Below are 17,638 nucleotides of genomic sequence, written 5' to 3'. Positions count from 1 at the left end.
GCAGTGTGCCTTCTTACAGCGGCAGTGTGTATTATTAAAGCTGCAGTGTGTATTATTAAAGCGGCAGTGTGTATTATTAAAGCGGCAGTGTGCCTTCTTAAAGCGGCAGTGTGTATTATTAAAGCTGCAGTGTCCCTTCTTAAAGCGGCAGGGTGTATTATTAAAGCTGCAGTGTGCCTTCTTAAAGCGGCAGTGTGTATTATTAAAGCTGAAGTGTGTATTATTAAAGCTGAAGTGTGTATTATTAAAGCTGCAGTGTGTATTATTAAAGCTGAAGTGTGTATTATTAAAGCTGCAGTGTGCCTTCTTAAAGTGGCAGTGTGTATTATTAAAGCTGCAGTGTGCCTTCTTAAAGTGGCAGTGTGTATTATTAAAGCTGCAGTGTATATTATTAAAGCTGTAGTGTGCCTCCTTAAAGCTGCAGTGTGTATTATTAAAGCGGCAGTGTATATTATTAAAGCTGCAGTGTGCCTTCTTAAAGCGGCAGTGTGTATTATTAAAGCTGCAGTGTGTATTATTAAAGCTGAAGTGTGTATTATTAAAGCTGCAGTGTGCCTTCTTAAAGTGGCAGTGTGTATTATTAAAGCTGCAGTGTGCCTTCTTAAAGTGGCAGTGTGTATTATTAAAGCTGCAGTGTGCCTTCTTAAAGCGGGAGTGTGTATTATTAAAGCTGCAGTGTGCCTTCTTAAAGTGGCAGTGTGTATTATTAAAGCTGAAGTGTGTATTATTAAAGCTGCAGTGTGCCTTCTTAAAGCGGCAGTGTGTATTATTAAAGCTGAAGTGTGTATTATTAAAGCTGAAGTGTGTATTATTAAAGCTGCAGTGTGCCTTCTTAAAGTGGCAGTGTGTATTATTAAAGCTGAAGTGTGTATTATTAAAGCTGCAGTGTGCCTTCTTAAAGTGGCAGTGTGTATTATTAAAGCTGAAGTGTGTATTATTAAAGCTGCAGTGTGCCTTCTTAAAGCAGCAGTGTGTATTATTAAAGCTGCAGTGTGCCTTCTTAAAGTGGCAGTGTGTATTATTAAAGCTGCAGTGTATATTATTAAAGCAGTAGTGTGTATTATTAAAGCGGCAGTGTGCCTTCTTACAGCGGCAGTGTGTATTATTAAAGCTGCAGTGTGTATTATTAAAGCGCCAGTGTGTATTATTAAAGCGGCAGTGTGCCTTCTTAAAGCGGCAGTGTGTATTATTAAAGCTGCAGTGTCCCTTCTTAAAGCGGCAGGGTGTATTATTAAAGCTGCAGTGTGCCTTCTTAAAGCGGCAGTGTGTATTATTAAAGCTGAAGTGTGTATTATTAAAGCTGAAGTGTGTATTATTAAAGCTGCAGTGTGCCTTCTTAAAGTGGCAGTGTGTATTCTTAAAGCTGCAGTGTGCCTTCTTAAAGCGGCAGTGTGCCTTCTTAAAGCGGCAGTGTGCCTTCTTAAAGCGGCAGTGTGTATTATTAAAGCGGCAGTGTATATTATTAAAGCTGCAGTGTGCCTCCTTAAAGCTGCAGTGTGTATTATTAAAGCGGCAGTGTATATTATTAAAGCTGCAGTGTGCCTTCTTAAAGCGGCAGTGTGTATTATTAAAGCTGCAGTGTATATTATTAAAGCGGCAGTGTGTATTATTAAAGCTGCAGTGTGCCTTCTTAAAGCGGCAGTGTGCCTTCTTAAAGCGGCAGTGTGCCTTCTTAAAGTGGCAGTGTGTATTATTAAAGCTGCAGTGTGCCTTCTTAAAGCGGCAGTGTGTATTATTAAAGCTGCAGCGTGCCTTCTTAAAGCTGCAGTGTATATTATTAAAGCTGCAGTGTGCCTTCTTAAAGTGGTAGTGTGCCTTCTTAAAGCTGCAGTGTGTATTATTAAAGCTGCAGTGTGCCTCCTTAAAGCTGCAGTGTGTATTATTAAAGCTGCAGTGTGTATTATTAAAGCTGCAGTGTGCCTTCTTAAAGCTGCAGTGTGTATTATTAAAGCTGCAGTGTATATTATTAAAGCGGCAGTGTGTATTATTAAAGCTGCAGTGTATATTATTAAAGCGGCAGTGTGTATTATTAAAGCGGCAGTGTGCCTTCTTAAAGCGGCAGTGTGTATTATTAAAGCTGCAGTGTGCCTTCTTAAAGCGGCAGTGTGTATTATTAAAGCTGCAGTGTATATTATTAAAGCGGCAGTGTGTATTATTAAAGCTGCAGTGTGCCTTCTTAAAGCGGCAGTGTGCCTTCTTAAAGCGGCAGTGTGTATTATTAAAGCTGCAGTGTGCCTTCTTAAAGCGGCAGTGTGTATTATTAAAGCTGCAGTGTGCCTTCTTAAAGCTGCAGTGTATATTCTTAAAGCTGCAGTGTGCCTTCTTAAAGCTGCAGTGTGTATTATTAAAGCTGCAGTGTGCCTTCTTAAAGCGGCAGTGTATATTATTAAAGCTGCAGTGTGATTCCTTAAAGCTGCAGTGTGTATTATTAAAGCTGCAGTGTGTATTATTAAAGCTGCAGTGTGCCTCCTTAAAGCTGCAGTGTGTATTATTAAAGCTGCAGTGTGTATTATTAAAGCTGCAGTGTGTATTATTAAAGCTGCAGTGTGCCTTCTTAAAGCGGCAGTGTGTATTATTAAAGCTACAGTGTGCCTTCTTAAAGCTGCAGTGTGTATTATTAAAGTGTCCATTATTAAGTGTCAGTGTGTAAGGTCTATTAAAACCGCTCAATGTAATTTCCATTGGAGATATTAGTTTCATTTAAAGCTGCAGTGTGTCATTTTTGTTGTATCAAAGTTGATGTTTGATTCATTTAATCTGCACTACTGCAGTATGCCCATCTAATTAAAGCTGCAGTGTGTAAGTTTTATTAAACCTGCAATATTTGATTCAAGTGGCAGTGTGCGAGTTTTATTAAAGCAGCAATATGCCATTTTAAAGCTGCAGTGTGCAAGTTTTATTAGACCTGCAGCATGCAAGTTTTATTAGACCTGCAGTGTGCACGTTTTATTAAAGCTACAATATGTATTTTTTTAAAGCTGCAGCGTGCAAGTTTTATTAAAGCTGCAATATGTATTTTTTTTAAAGCTGCAGCATGCAAGTTTTATTAAAGTTGCAATATGTATTTTTAAAGTAGCAGTGTCTAGGTTTTATTAAAGATGCAATATGTAATTTTAAAGCAGCAGTGTCTTTGTTTTATAAAAGCTACAATATGTAACTTTTTTAAAAGCTGCAGTGTGCAAGTTTTATTAAAGCTGCAATATGTATTTTTTTTTAAAGCTGCAGTATGCATGTTTTACAGAGAGTTATTAGGAGAAGCAACTCTTTCTTTTTGAGGAACAGCTTGAGTTAAAGCTGTTGAGTGTGTAGTGTATGGAGACACAGCCTTCTCAAGCCCCAAATCCTTCAGCCAGCTGCTGTATCTGAGGACATCTGTACACTTCATTTACGTCCTGTTCATCGCTATGGTGGATTTCATCAGAGCCCAGCATCTTGAACTAGATTAGACGTAGTTTTTGTGCTTAAACTGTACTAATCCCTGGCTGGTGCTGCATCAGGTCCAGGTGTCGTATCTCCTCCATCTCACCTCCCGTGTGATAGCAGGAGACTCGAGTGTGTTTACACAGGGCTCTTGACTGAAGCCGTTTGGCATGAAGTCCACTGGGAAAAAAATGAACAAAGTGCTCGAAGTGTTTGAATTGATTAAATCCTACATCTAAATATACAGGCATGAGATTCAATCCCCGCCGTCACATTACACATTCACACCACTGCGCCATGGAACTCTGATCTCTGATTGGTCAGAAGGTGAAGCTGCAAGTCCCCAGTTCATAGAAACACGACTTTATTGTTTCTATAGTAACAGCTCATTCACAGGTACTCAGAACAATCACATTAGCATGAAAGAACACAGACATTAGCAAGAAGGAACACAGACATTAGCAGACAGAAACACACACATTAGCAGGAAAAAACATGGACATTAGCAGAAAAAAACACGGACATTAGCAGAAAAAAACACAGGCATTAGCAGGAAAAAACATGGACATTAGCGTGAAAAAAATGGACATTAACAAGAAAACATGGACATTATCAGACAGAAACACAGACATTGATGAGGACAAACACGGAAATTACAAGTGTATATGTAGTTTCTATAGAAACAGCAGATTCACGGAAACTCGTACAGATAATCACATTAGAAGTAGAAATACTGATGTTAGCGAGGAGAAACATGGACATTAGCAAGAAGAAACACAGACATTAGCTAGAAAGAACACAGACATTAGTGAGGACAAACACAGACATTAGCAAGAAGAAACACAGACATTATCAAAAAGAAACACAGACTTTAGCGAGAAGAAACACAGATATTAGCGAGGACAAACACAGATATTAGCGAGGAGAAACAGACATTAGCGAGGAGAAACAGACATTAGCAAAGAGAAACACAGACATTAGCAAGAAGAATCACAGACATTAGCTAGAAAGAACATAGACATTAGCAAGGAGAAACACAGACATTAGCAAGAAAAACTCAGACATTAGCGAGGAGAAACATGGACATTAGCAGACAGTAACACAGACCTTAGTGAAGAGAAACATGGACAATAGCAGACAGTAACACAGACAGCTACATTAGCCCTGAGAATTGAGAAGATATTAGCATGAGAATGGTCTAAATGTGACTTATGGTTGTTATAGTAACAGCTCATTCACAGGGACTCATCTGGAACAATCAGATTAAAATTAAAAATTCGTCTTCAGAAAATATTTGACTTCTTTCTTTAACCCTGAAACAGAAGTGTTGAGGAAATGAGTCAGTGTGTCTGTCTTCTCATCTGTCTTTTAGCCGATCTTCTCCTAGCTAATTCACCCTCTCCTCTCTCTCCTCTCTCGCTCTGTCGCTTCTTCTCCCTTCCTGCCTTCATCCAACCCTACTTTCATTATCTGAGCCGTCACAGCTTATCACCGGCTTCTCCGCCAGAGTCACAGTGCATCAGCTCAGCAGGGTTAGCGGGTTAGCGAGCGCAGACCGCTGCCAGGCACAAGCGTTGTGTTAGAATGCAATACCATGGCTCTCTTAGCGGCCAGAAACACAGGGGTATTAGCAAGAAGAGAACGAGCATTAGCAGGCAGCAATACAGACATTCAGAGGGAAATCACAGGAGTATTAGCCACAGACACACAGGCGCATTAGCGGGGATAAACGCAGAGGTGTTAGCATGCATAGAGACTTACCTCAGGCAAGGATGTAATAAACATGAACACAAAGAATACAGAGATATCAACAACAGAAACAAAGACAGCAGGCAGAAACGCAGACATTAGCATGGACATGTTAACTGACTTGTTTCTAGCGAGTAAAAAACTACACACAGGAATGAAGAGAAGGTTTAAATATATAAAATATATAAAAGGTTTAAATATATAGATAGAAACACTTAGGCTTAACTGTACAGATGTTAGCAAGGAGAAACACAGAGGTGTTAGCAGACAGAAATATTTATTAATGAAGGAGAAACACGGATATTAGCAAAGATAGAGAGACAGACATTAGCATGAAACACAAGGATATTAGAAAGGAAATAGACAGACATTGGCAAAGTGAGAGATTAAGATTAGCAAAGAGAAACACAAACATTAGCAAAGAAGAAACACAGACCTTAGCAAAAGAGAAACACAAACATTAGCAAAGCGAGAGAGAGACATTAGCAAGAAACACAAAGATATTAGCAAGGAGATAGATAGACATTAGCAAAGAGAGAGCTAAAGATTAGCAAAAAGCGAGACAGGCATTAGCAAAGAGAGAGACAGACATTAGCAAAGAACAAAGACAGACATTAGGAAGAAACACAAGGATATTAGCAAGGAAACAGACAGACATTAGCAAAGAGAAACACAGACATTAGCATTAGAAATACAGACAGCAGGCAGGCGTGCAGACGTTAGCAACGAGAAACACAGACAATTAGATTAGCCAGGAGAATCAAGACGTTATTAGCCATAGAAACAGCCATTAGCCAGGAGAAACTCAGAGAGTCACAGGAGCGTTAGCGAGGAGAACCACAGAGATATTAGCAGTTGGAGACATGGGTGCTAGCAAGAGGAATGCAGATATTAACAGTATGTTATTGACCAGAAACCCAGCATACGCTTGTATTAGCATGTTTGGAATAGTTAGCATTCCCAAACAGAGGGATGTTAGCAGAAACATCCAGAAGTTTTTACCGGTAGTGTTCTGTTAGCGTATCATGACTGTGATGCTAATTAGCTCCATTTAGTTTTCTTCATCATTAGCATGTTCGGGGAACTTTTAATTTAACAAACAAGTTAGAGCTAAGTTTGTTTAATTGTTTGTTTGTTTAATTGTTTGTTTGTTTTCCTGCACACAGAACACGAGAAGCAGCGCCTGTGTAAGAGCACTGAGTACATGAACCTGCACTTCAAAGTCAAATGGTTCTACAACGAGTACGTCAAAGAACTTCCAGCCTTCAAGGGGACGCCTCCGGAATATTCCCTGTGAGTAAACTCTGTCTCACACACACACACACACACACACACACACACACACACACACACACACACACACACACACACACACTATCTGTCTCTATCTGTTTGTCCTTTACTCAGAGCCAAGGTTCTGTAATTCAAAAGTTATGGGATTTGCAGTTTTTTTTTATCAATATCAAAGCTGATCTTCACACCCAGTGTCTTAGTCCTAGTGGAGGAGCAGGCGTGGCCTCTGCAGCTCGTCAGAGAAGAAGGTGTGCCTCTGTGTCACCATCCTAGTTGAGGAGGCGTGGCTTCAATGCTGTTCTACTGAAGGAGGCATGGCTACTGTCCTTTAGTTATAGTGAAGGAGGTGTGGCTACTGTGCTTAAGTTACAGTGAAGGAGGTGTGGCTACTGTGCTTCAGTTACAGTGAAGGAGGTGTGGCTACTGTGCTTCAGTTACAGTGAAAGAGGTGTGGCTACTGTGCTTCAGTTACAGTGAAGGAGGTGTGGCTGCTGTGCTTTAGTTATAGTGAAGGAGGTGTGGCTATTGTGCCTCAGTTACAGTGAAGGAGGTGTGGCTACTGTGCTTCAGTTACATTGAAGGAGGCGTGGCTACTGTGCTTCAGTTACAGTGAAGGAGGTGTGGCTACTGTGCTTCAGTTACAGTGAAGGAGGTATGGCTACTGTGCTTCAGTTACAGTGAAGGAGGTGTGGCTGCTGTGCTTTAGTTATAGTGAAGGAGGTGTGGCTATTGTGCTTCAATTACAGTGAAGGAGGTGTGGCTACTGTGCTTCAGTTACAGTGAAGGAGGTGTGGCTACTGTGCTTCAGTTACAGTGAAGTAGATGTGGCTGCTGTGCTTCAGTTACAGTGGTGGAGGCGTGGCCTCTGTAGTGTCAGTCTCAGTGGAGGAGGCATGGCCTCTATAGTGTCAGTCACAGTGGTGGAGGCGTGGCCTCTATGCTCAGCAGTACAGCACTGAGAAAGGTCTGAATGAAATGTTTGCACCAGGTGATGTGGAATTGCAGCTTATATTTATCCCTTGCTGTTCATATCCCATAATGCCATGGGTCAGACAGCCTGAAAAAAATGAAAAGTAACCAGAGAGAGAGGGGGAGACAGAGAGAGAGAGAGAGAGAGAGACAGAAAGAAAGAGCAGTCTATGGACAAATAATTAAAATGATCAGTATAGTCACACAGTCTTGACTTTATTTTCACAATGATACATTACTCCAGCTCACTTAATGGACTTTAAGGTTAGAAAGAGAGAGTGTGTGTGTGTGTGTGTGTGTGTATCCTAGCAACAACGCGATGCAGAACTTCCTTCGAAACCCGTCTCTAACTGATTTCTTTCTGTTCTGCCTTAAAGACAACTGATTTATTAGACAGCAAGGCATCATGTCAGCTGCCATCTGTTTCGGACACACCTGATGACCTCGTGCTAAATTAACTGCCATTTAGAAGCTCACTCACACACACACACACACACACACACGTTCTCTGGTCCTTATTTTTCTGTTTGACATGCACACACGCACACACACATCTCAGCATCTCTGTCTTTCTAACATGCCATCTCTCTCACACACACACACACATACACACACTATATCTGGTCCTTATTTTTCTATTTGACACACACACACACACCTCAGCATCTATCTTTCTAACATGCTGTCACACACACCCACACACACACACACACACACATGCCTTCTCTGGTCCTTATTTTTCTGTTTGACACACACACACTCACACACACACACACATACACATACACACACCTCAGCATCTATCTTTCTAACATGCTATCTCACACACACACACACACACACACACGCTTTCTCTGGTCCTTATTTTTCTGTTTGACACACACACACACACATACATATACATCTTAGCATCTATCTTTCTAAGATGCTGTCTCTCTTTTACACACACACACACACACACCTCAGCATCTGTCTTTCTAATATGCTGTCACACACACACACACACACACCCCTCAGCCTCTATCTTTCTAAGATGCTGTCTCTCTCTTACACACACACACACACACACACACACACACACACACACACACATGTAAGATTACCTATCATCTCTCGGAGCCCATTTTGCCCGGGCATGCTGCCCTTTTCTCCGGATCTTGGCACCAAAACGGCGTCTAATCCATTAGAGACAGTTGGGAGAACGACGGGGTGGGATGACAGCACGGGTCGAGTCTCAGGCCGTGACGACACACCTGTCAATCAAAGAACACACACACCTCGAGTGGGATTGATTTTCCTGCTGAGAGCAGACAGAGGAGGAGAGCTGCTGCGGCTGTGCTATTTATTAACATCAATCTCGATGGCGCTCTCTGAAATACAACAATACACGGATCTGTAGAGTTGGTACACCGTCACTAAACGGCCTGTCAGCTCGGATTCCAGCATCAGATTCAGGCACGGGTTCGATCTGTCAGCACTGCATACCTCTGCCTTCAAACAGCACAAAATCACAGCTCTCATTATCTCAGAAATATCCCAGGTGATCTTCTGAATATGAGATAGCCGAGGAGTGCAAAACACAATAACAATTAAAAAAAACAAAATAACAAATCCAGAAACAAAATAAACAAATCAGAAAAAAATAACAAATCAGAAACACAAGGACGAGTCAGACAAAGTGGAAAAGGTAGGTTTAGTTTGCGAATGGAATTCTGTCCTCTGATTGGACGAGACATCTGTCACTCGGGATATACAGAAAGTAGGAAATTGTGTATCTAACTTGTGTATCTTTCTTGTACATGTGTGGAGTTGTGCCTTCACTTTATACCATTTTTTTACTTTAAATCTGAGAAAATAACAAACGTATATTTATATTAATAAGAAAATGGAGTTCATTCAGCGCTGCTGTGATGAAGGAGGTTCATATGGTGTGATGTTGGATATACTGATAGCGTATCATGGAGTAAAGATTAGTTTGCGATCTCTAAAAACACACCATTGTTTGGAAGACCAAACTCCCAGATTAAAGGATGTAAGGAGCGCTATAAGAGCAGAGCCGTGTTCATACACACACCAATCCACTTTCTACTGCTGCAGCTACTGCTGGACTTCCTGTAGATCCTGAGATACCGATGTCTCATCCAATCAGAGGGAAGAAAAAAAAATGTCATTGCGTCATTAGTCACAAATTCTGATGATAGCTGGTCAGATATGGACTGGACGATGGAATCATATTGTAGCTCTTTCAGTGGTGTAACTGCCAGGTTCTGAGCTGAAATATTTCAGAATTCATGATGATCTTCACAACATCCCACCATCATTCCCTGCAGGATTTCACCGTTTTTGTGACCGCAAGCTAACTCTGTGAGATCCGGAGGATCTTGACGTTTTTCCCATAATGACACAAAATGACACGTGTGACGTCACAACACGCGTTCGGACGAATTCCGCTTCCGTTCACGTGTGTGGATCAGGAGCACAGCTCTCATAGAAGCTCAGTACAGATGTGTCTCAGTGGGCGGAGCTTAGAACAAGATTCCTGTGCTCGTGTGTGGTTTCACCAGTTTAGGGTAGATTTCTGAAGGGAAAAAAAAGCACAAAATTTGAGGAATTAAAAAAAAAATGTAGTGAAAAATGAAATAAAAACAATGACTCATCCCCAAATGACATTTTGTTTCAAGAACATTAATAAAAATTGAGAGAATTATATAAAAATCCAAAGAAACAGAAATTGACAGCATTTCTGATTAGGAAATGAAAACAGATCTTTAAAAGGTGGTGTACGATCGCATGTTTAATTCATATTTATGTGACTCCTACATAATACACACAGGTTTTGCTTTTCTTCTTTTCTTTTTCCTTCTTTCCTTTAAACGCCGCCTCGCCCCTAGCAGAGGATTCGACGTGACGAAGCTGTGTATGTAAAGAGGAATATATATTCCCAGCTATGTGTGACGTGTGTCCTAATATCTCACCCACAGCATGTCTCTTCGTATAAATCACGTAAACATGAGGGGAAAAATGGCCAGTAAACCCATCTCTCTCAGAGAATTAGTGCTGCTTTAACAAACCGCCGGTTCAGCAGCAGCGCAGTATTTTTACCCATATTGCCTGAAGCCGTCTTCCTGTTTGTTTCGTTTGTTTAATTCACACAGCACTTGGAATTTTTTTTTTGTTTATTTTTTATTTATTTTTTTTATCTGAGGCTGTGAGGGACGATGAAAACTCACACAGCTCATGAACAGTGAACTTCACAGATCACGTGGGATCACGTGTCGATGCAAACACACGTGAGAAGACTGGGTGAGGGTTTCACTCGGTTTAACACAGCGTAGAGTTTCTGGAGGAGAAAAGATTTAACACAAAATTCAGTCGCAAACACACAAGAACAATAATCCTGTTCAATATGAGAAGGAATCATGCAGTGAGTCACGCTTCTCTTTCTACTTCATAAAACCCTGTTTATTTATTTATCTTTTTTTGGTTACTTATTTATCTTTGTTGGTTACTTATGTATTTACTTATTTTATGTTTTTTAATTTGGGTTTTTATATTTACTTTTGTTATTTATTCATTTATTTATTTGGTTTACTTATTTATTTATTCATTTATTTTTATTTGTTTTTAATTAGGGATTTTTTTAGTTGTTTATTTTGTTATTTATTCATTTATTTATTTGGTTTACTTCTTTATTTATTCATTTTTTATTTGTTTTTAATTAGGTTTTTTGGTTATTTATTTATTTATTTATTTATTTATTTATTTATTTATTTAATTAATTAATTATTATCTATTTTGGTTATTTTTTTCATTTATTTATTTTGCTTGCTTGCTTATTTTTCTTTCTTTCTTTCTTTCTTTCTTTCTTTCTTTCTTTCTTTCTTTCTTTCTTTCTTTCTTTATTTATTGGTTGTTCATTTTGGTTAATTATTTATTTATTTATTTTGCTTGCTTCCTTGCTTATTTATTTGTTTGTTTGTTTGTTTATTTATTTATTTATCGACAAACACTGGGTGAGGTGCCACGCTTCCATTCCAGCCAATCAGGAGGCATGCTTGTTAGTCTCTGACTGAAATAAATCAACACGAAATGAGATACATGTGACATTAGTGAGGAACATGTGCCATCGTGTTTGATGAGAAGAAGCTGAGGGCTGCCGAACTTCTACATGTTTCCGAAACACGTTTCTGTTTTATTGCTTGCGTCGTGTGCATCAATTCAGCTCCATGGGTTTCACTAATGACTCTGGAGCCATGTTGTGTTTATGCTCGCACCTCCATGAGCTGTGAATTCCCAGCATGCTTTTCCTAACCTCTTCACCATCTCTCTCTCTCTCTCTCTCTCTCTCTCTCTCTCTCTCTCACACACACACAGTCCCCTTCCACCCTGGCCGCAACCGCATGCCATACGCTTCAATTCTCAGACAGGTCATTTTTAATGGTGCCCCTTTCTCCCTCTGATTTACGGTGGGATGTATGGCCAGGGCTTTTAATGAGAAACGACTTGCTGTCGTCGTATATAAACTCGCAGCTCATATCTGTGGATTTATAGAGTCATTATTTGAGCGGAGCAGCTTTTTTATGTCATGGGAACAACACGAGCTGAGCAGGGCATCATTACAAGCCTCGGTGTCACCCCTTGCGTAGGCCACTAGAGGCTGAACCGCGAGAGGCTGAACCGCGAGAGGCTGAACCGCGAGAGGAGCTTTCTCAGCTCGTGTCAGTGGGTTTATTCACGTCCAGGATAATTACCATTTTAGCTGCTGCTTTATTCCACTCTGTAACCTTGTTGCTTCTTATTCTAGACACTCGAGCACATCTTTTTCCCTGGACAGTGTGTTCAATCTCCTCTACCTTCAGCAGCCTCACTCCTTTCCTTATACTGCTTTTCTTATCATACAGACAAACACACCATATCACAATATTACATTTTTTATCAGAGATGCACAAAACTGCACTTTTTACTACACAAAAAACAACACAACAGTCGTCTTGAACTTGAAAATAAAACTTATAATAATAAAACTAATATAACAACTAATAAAAAGTTGTTTGATAATACTTTCATTACTGCTTTCTTTTTTATTTAATCTGTTTTTTTATTTTAATTTCAATTGTATTTTTTTTATTTCATTTTAATATCTTTATAAATTAAATATTAAAATGTATACATATTTTCTATTTTATTTTCTAAAAAAATGAAAGCAATTTTTAAATATTCCAAAAAATATTGTGAATATTTAAAAAAGATGTTTATTTTTTTGTTTTTGTTTTGTTTTTTGTTCTTTTTTTTCAAAAAACAAAAATAGATTGAATAGAAAAATTCAATAAAAATCTAATTTCAAAAGAATAAAAATTGAAATAAAAATAGAAGAAGTAGAATAACAGTAGATGTGTGGTTTGAAGGATAAGCTGGCCTAGCGGGAAGTAGCAGGAAGGTACACAACCAGGGTACAGATAGGTCTAGGTGTGATTTTTGTTGTCACAAACAATCTAGATGGATATTTGAGGATATTTTTGGTAAACCCAAGGAACAAACACCATGTCAGAGTCTCCGCTGTGTTGAAAATGATCCGCTGTGAGAATAATATCTGCTCAGCAGCCATCATACAGCGGTACCATGGGGCAGAAGGGGGCCGAAACACAGTGCAGCACAGCAGATGGGTTGCGGTTTGTGATTGAAGCCGGTTTGATGTCTAAAAGCGGGGCCTGATTGTGTGCGGAAAACGTCTAAAGCACCGCAGATTCCAGATGAAAGTCTCTTTTTAAACATTTATGAGCGCTCGGCCTCAGCCTCCGTACCTGCGAATGACTCGTGTGACCTGACATCCAGCTGGCCAGAAAGATCCGGATAAATTTTAATGATTCAAAATTGAACAAGGTGCCACGTTAGCGCATGTTCTCAATAGTCGAGGAGGTACGATGGGAGGGTTACAAGCACAGCTGTGATGAACGGTTCCAAGCATGTCTTTTCACTGAGCAAACAAAGCGAGTGTGCTTCTCCAGCACTTTCCTCCTGCAGTGTCAATGCAGATCAGTGTGAAAGCTCTAAATCCTACAGGAATACACAGCACCAAACGGTGTGAATCTGTCTCTCGGCAGGTGGTTCGAGCCTTTTGTTATTCAGTGGCTGGATGAGAATGAAGACGTCGCCATGGATTTCCTCAACGGCGCCCTGGAGAGAGACAAGAAAGATGGGGTGAGTCCTCTCCTCTCGGAGTTCTGTTCGATTTTCCGATAGGATGCGAGACAGAAGAGTGTCATATCATCAGTCCTTACTGGGTTTTTAAGCCGCCGACTTCATCAGGCATCATGCACATTTCTGTAGACTCCACAGACTTACATTGGCAAAAAGTGTTGCGAACATACGCTGTGGTTCATCTCACATTCCGCAAAAAAAACCCCACAGAGTCCTGATTCTATTATTCTGCTAATTGCTTCAAGCCCACAACATCTGCAGATGTCATCTGGTGATTTTGATAGGGCTCTTGATATTAGAGCGGCTTTGTGCAAACAAATAACACAATTATCTGTTAGAATTGCAGATGTCTTGTTATGAATTGGTGGTACAGCGAAATGAAAAAAAAAGTCCCATCTTTTCTGTAATCACTCATCCCGCAGGGGCGAGAAGGTATGCAGCGGGAAGCGGTAATTATAACTAGGATAAACTGACATTTAAAGTTCTGGCACTGTCGGTTCACAACAAATGAAGGCGTTATCCTGTACTAAATCTGCATCTCCTCAATTAACACTCTATCTCCGTTAGCCATTTTCATAAAACGTAGCAAATTCTACATAGCACGTAGCATAGGATAAAGAGCTGCAAGGGCAACTCTGTGAATGGATTTGGAATCAAATGTACAGTTAGCTACATGATCTGAGACAGCTTGAAGTCATCTGTGTTTAGCAACCCCATGCTCTTTTGTATCATCTGCTAATTGGCTATTAGCTTGAACCTTATACTGCTGCATATGTATAACCCCCTAACTTTATACTGCTAGGGCAACACCCTACATTCTCACCATGTTCCCCCTGCCCCACGTTCCATTAGCTATATATACCAAGGGTTCTATATTCCCATAGCTCTACTGTATTTTCCCAAATCCCTACATTAGACCCCATATTTCCAGCACCCTGGATTCCTGTGACCCAAGGTATTTTGCCAAGGTCCTATGTTACTAAGGTCCTGTTTTCTTTTACCTAGGATCTGATGTTCCCATATACAGTACCAGCACTATTTTGGAAACACCCTACATTCCCAGGGCCCTACATTATACAGAGCCTCATATTCCACCTCCCTTATGTCCCCCTAGATATACATCTAGGGTTCTAATGTTTCTGTAGTTCTACTCTATATTTCCATGACCCATTTTTACCAAGACCCTATGTTTCCAGCATCCTAGATTCCCATGACCCTGTTTTGCCAAGTTTTTTTTTTTACTTTCAGAGGCCTGTGTTACTGACGTTCTATATTTCCAGGTTCGTTTATTTTCTAGATGCTGTCTTCTTTTACCCATGATTCTAGGTCCCCATATCCCTATACTTCCAGGAACCTATTTTGACAACAAACTATATTCCCAGGGACTACATTGTCCAGAATCTAAGGGTCTATATTTCCCTATATTCCCCCTGTCCTATGTCCCCTGAGTTGCATATACCTATGGTTCTATGTTCCCATTCACTGTCATTCCCCATTCTATAGTTTCAGAGTTATCAGAGATCTATATTTTGCAGGTCCTATGTTCCATTGCACTACAGATTTATATGCCTCCTTTTGTAATTTCCTATGGTATAGATCACATGTTAGAAACCTATGTCCCAGGTCCCTGTATTATTAATGTTCTACAATCCCATGGCCCTGTTTTTCTGGTACTGTATGTTCTCCTGCTCATGTTTTATCAGATTTCTATATAGGCCCTTGGGGACTGAGGGCTGAAAACTAAGTCACTGGGAACATTGGGGTGACCCCATTGTGTAGGCTGCTGTAGTGCAAAGTTGTCATAGTAGAGATGCTCACAGATCTAGTGAGCTCTTTTTGTGGTGTGGTGTATACTACCCTCCCAATCACATGCTACTTCACTGTTTCATTACTAATCAAACTTTCCCTCTTACCACAGTTCCAGCAGACGTCTGAGCACGCTCTGTTCTCCTGCTCCGTGGTGGACGTGTTCACACAGCTCAACCAGAGCTTCGAGATCATCAAGAAGCTCGAGTGCCCGAACCCTCAAGCCCTCGCTCACTTCATGTGCAGATTTGCTAAAGTGAGTGTCCCAGTCTGCCTATTAAAAAACATTAAAGACTTGAGGGAAGCCCTGAGGCTCTGGATCTCATTGTTGCTGAGTTGTGTTTCTCAAGGTTTTCTCGAGTCAGAAAGTCTTTTGCTTAATCTGGGAAGTGGTAGCTCAGTGGTTAAGGTGTTGGACTGCTAATTGGAAAGTTGAGAATTTAAATCCCAGGACCACCAAGCTGCCACTGTTGGAACCTTGGAGCAAGGCCTTTAACCCTCAGTTGCCCTGGGTAAAGGTGGCAGCCAAATGTCATAAGCGTAACCTGATGTGTAGATTTGGTGAGATATGATGGTTACAGAATGTTCAGGGTAAATGTTTGCCCCAGAAAAAAAACAGTTTTAAGTCTGCAATAGTTTTGTCTATCTGTCTACTGTTCTGGTTTTTATTTCTATGCTGATGATATATTACTAAGTGCATCCACTTCTACTCAACAGAGTATTTACTTGAAAACAAGGAGTGTGTTAAAATATTAAAGCTGGAATGAATTACTAGAACTTTCCTTCTAAAGTGAAAATAAATACCTGTGTCGGTTACAAGGTGGGGGGTGAAACTGAACCGAATTCATTACACACTGAACAGATCATTTAAAGCGTTTTTTTGTTTAGTTTTTTTTTTTTTTTAGAAATCTTGCCATTATAGAACAGACTATGGTCCTTAAATATATTAATATTTTATCAGAATCATTTATTGATCTATTGATCATTTATTGATGATTGTTTTATTGAATCGTTATTGATACCCTGAAGGAAATTGTTAAGTTTGCAGTTTTGAATGAATATTGATGATAAGTTAAAAGTATAGATGCCGTACAGTAAAGAATTTCCAGTCTGATTGAAATACACTGTATGAAATATGTAGCAGCAGGGAAACGGAGGGCAGAAGTTATACGAGTCACTGCAAAATCAAAAATAATTTATTTCACTTTTAAAATGTTAAAGGTATAAACTTTACCAGCTGCACTTTAAGTGTATTTTTCTACAGCAAGGGAGAACATATTGAGCTGTGTGTCGGATTAGTGTGTAGGAGGAACAGCTCTGTTTCACTTTCTGCCTGTCAGAGCAACGACGCTCGGAAACTGCGTCGTATGTCTCATTAGGGTATGGACATACTGACACACACACACACACACACACACATACACATGCAAACATGCACGGATGGACGATTAGGTAATCCCATCCTATCCATCGAGTGCTGTTATCCTAGAATCCTGGCCTGTCTGTCTCTACTGAATGCAAATGAATTGCAAAGGGCAAAGCCATTCTTCATTGCTGTCTCTCTCCCTCACACACACAAACACACACACACACACGCACGTATAGAGTTATGTCTTAGCCGCTCTAACAGGCCTGTGGGAGAAGCAATGGAGAGGAACAGTGCTGTGCTTTCGAGCGCTGTGTTTTAGCTCTGTAATTAAGAGATGAGTGTGAGCGAGAGAGCAGTAAAGAAACAGGGAGAGAGAGAGGGAGAGAGGGAGGGAGGGAGAGAGAGAGAGAGAGAGAGTGGAGAGAGAGAGAGAGAAAGAGCATGAGAGAGAGAGGGAGAGAGGGAGGGAGGGAGGGAGAGAGAGAGAGAGTGTAGAGAGAGTGACAGAAAGAGCATGAGAGAGAGAGGGAGAGAGAGAGATAAGAAGAGAGACAAAGAGAAAGAAGAACACAGAGTGAGAGAGAAAGAGATTGTGAGCAAGAGAGAGACATAGAGAGGGGGGAGGGAGAGAGCGACAGAAAGAGACTGAAAGAGAGAGAGGGAGAGAGAGGGAGATGGAGTGACAGAGAGCAAGAGTGAGAGCAACAGAAAGAGAGAGAGACAGAGAAAGAGAGATCTGTACTGCAGGATGGTTAAAGTACAGATGAATTGAATCCCTCACCTGGTGATTGATCCTGAGGAATTATAAGCAGCTTGATTGATTGATTCAGAGTC

The 17,638-nt window shown here is 40.4% G+C and overlaps 1 protein-coding gene across 2 annotated transcripts in view; it reads left to right on the top strand.

The window, feature by feature from the left end:
- LOC131352418 (protein unc-13 homolog C-like) overlaps positions 1–17,638 on the top strand; it is a 203,088-nt gene that overhangs the window by 124,243 nt on the left and 61,207 nt on the right. For both annotated transcript variants that reach the window (XM_058388541.1, XM_058388540.1), the window contains exons 19-21: positions 6,336–6,462; positions 13,533–13,629; positions 15,548–15,691. In XM_058388541.1, the coding sequence (XP_058244524.1) occupies positions 6,336–6,462; positions 13,533–13,629; positions 15,548–15,691 (368 nt within the window). The remainder of the gene's footprint in view (positions 1–6,335; positions 6,463–13,532; positions 13,630–15,547; positions 15,692–17,638) is intronic.

This window comes from Hemibagrus wyckioides, linkage group LG04 (genome assembly GCF_019097595.1).
Source record: "Hemibagrus wyckioides isolate EC202008001 linkage group LG04, SWU_Hwy_1.0, whole genome shotgun sequence".
NCBI classification, from domain to species: Eukaryota; Metazoa; Chordata; class Actinopteri; order Siluriformes; family Bagridae; genus Hemibagrus; species Hemibagrus wyckioides.
The sequence above is the reverse complement of the archived record's forward strand: the minus strand, read 5'-3'. Positions and strand labels throughout refer to the sequence as shown.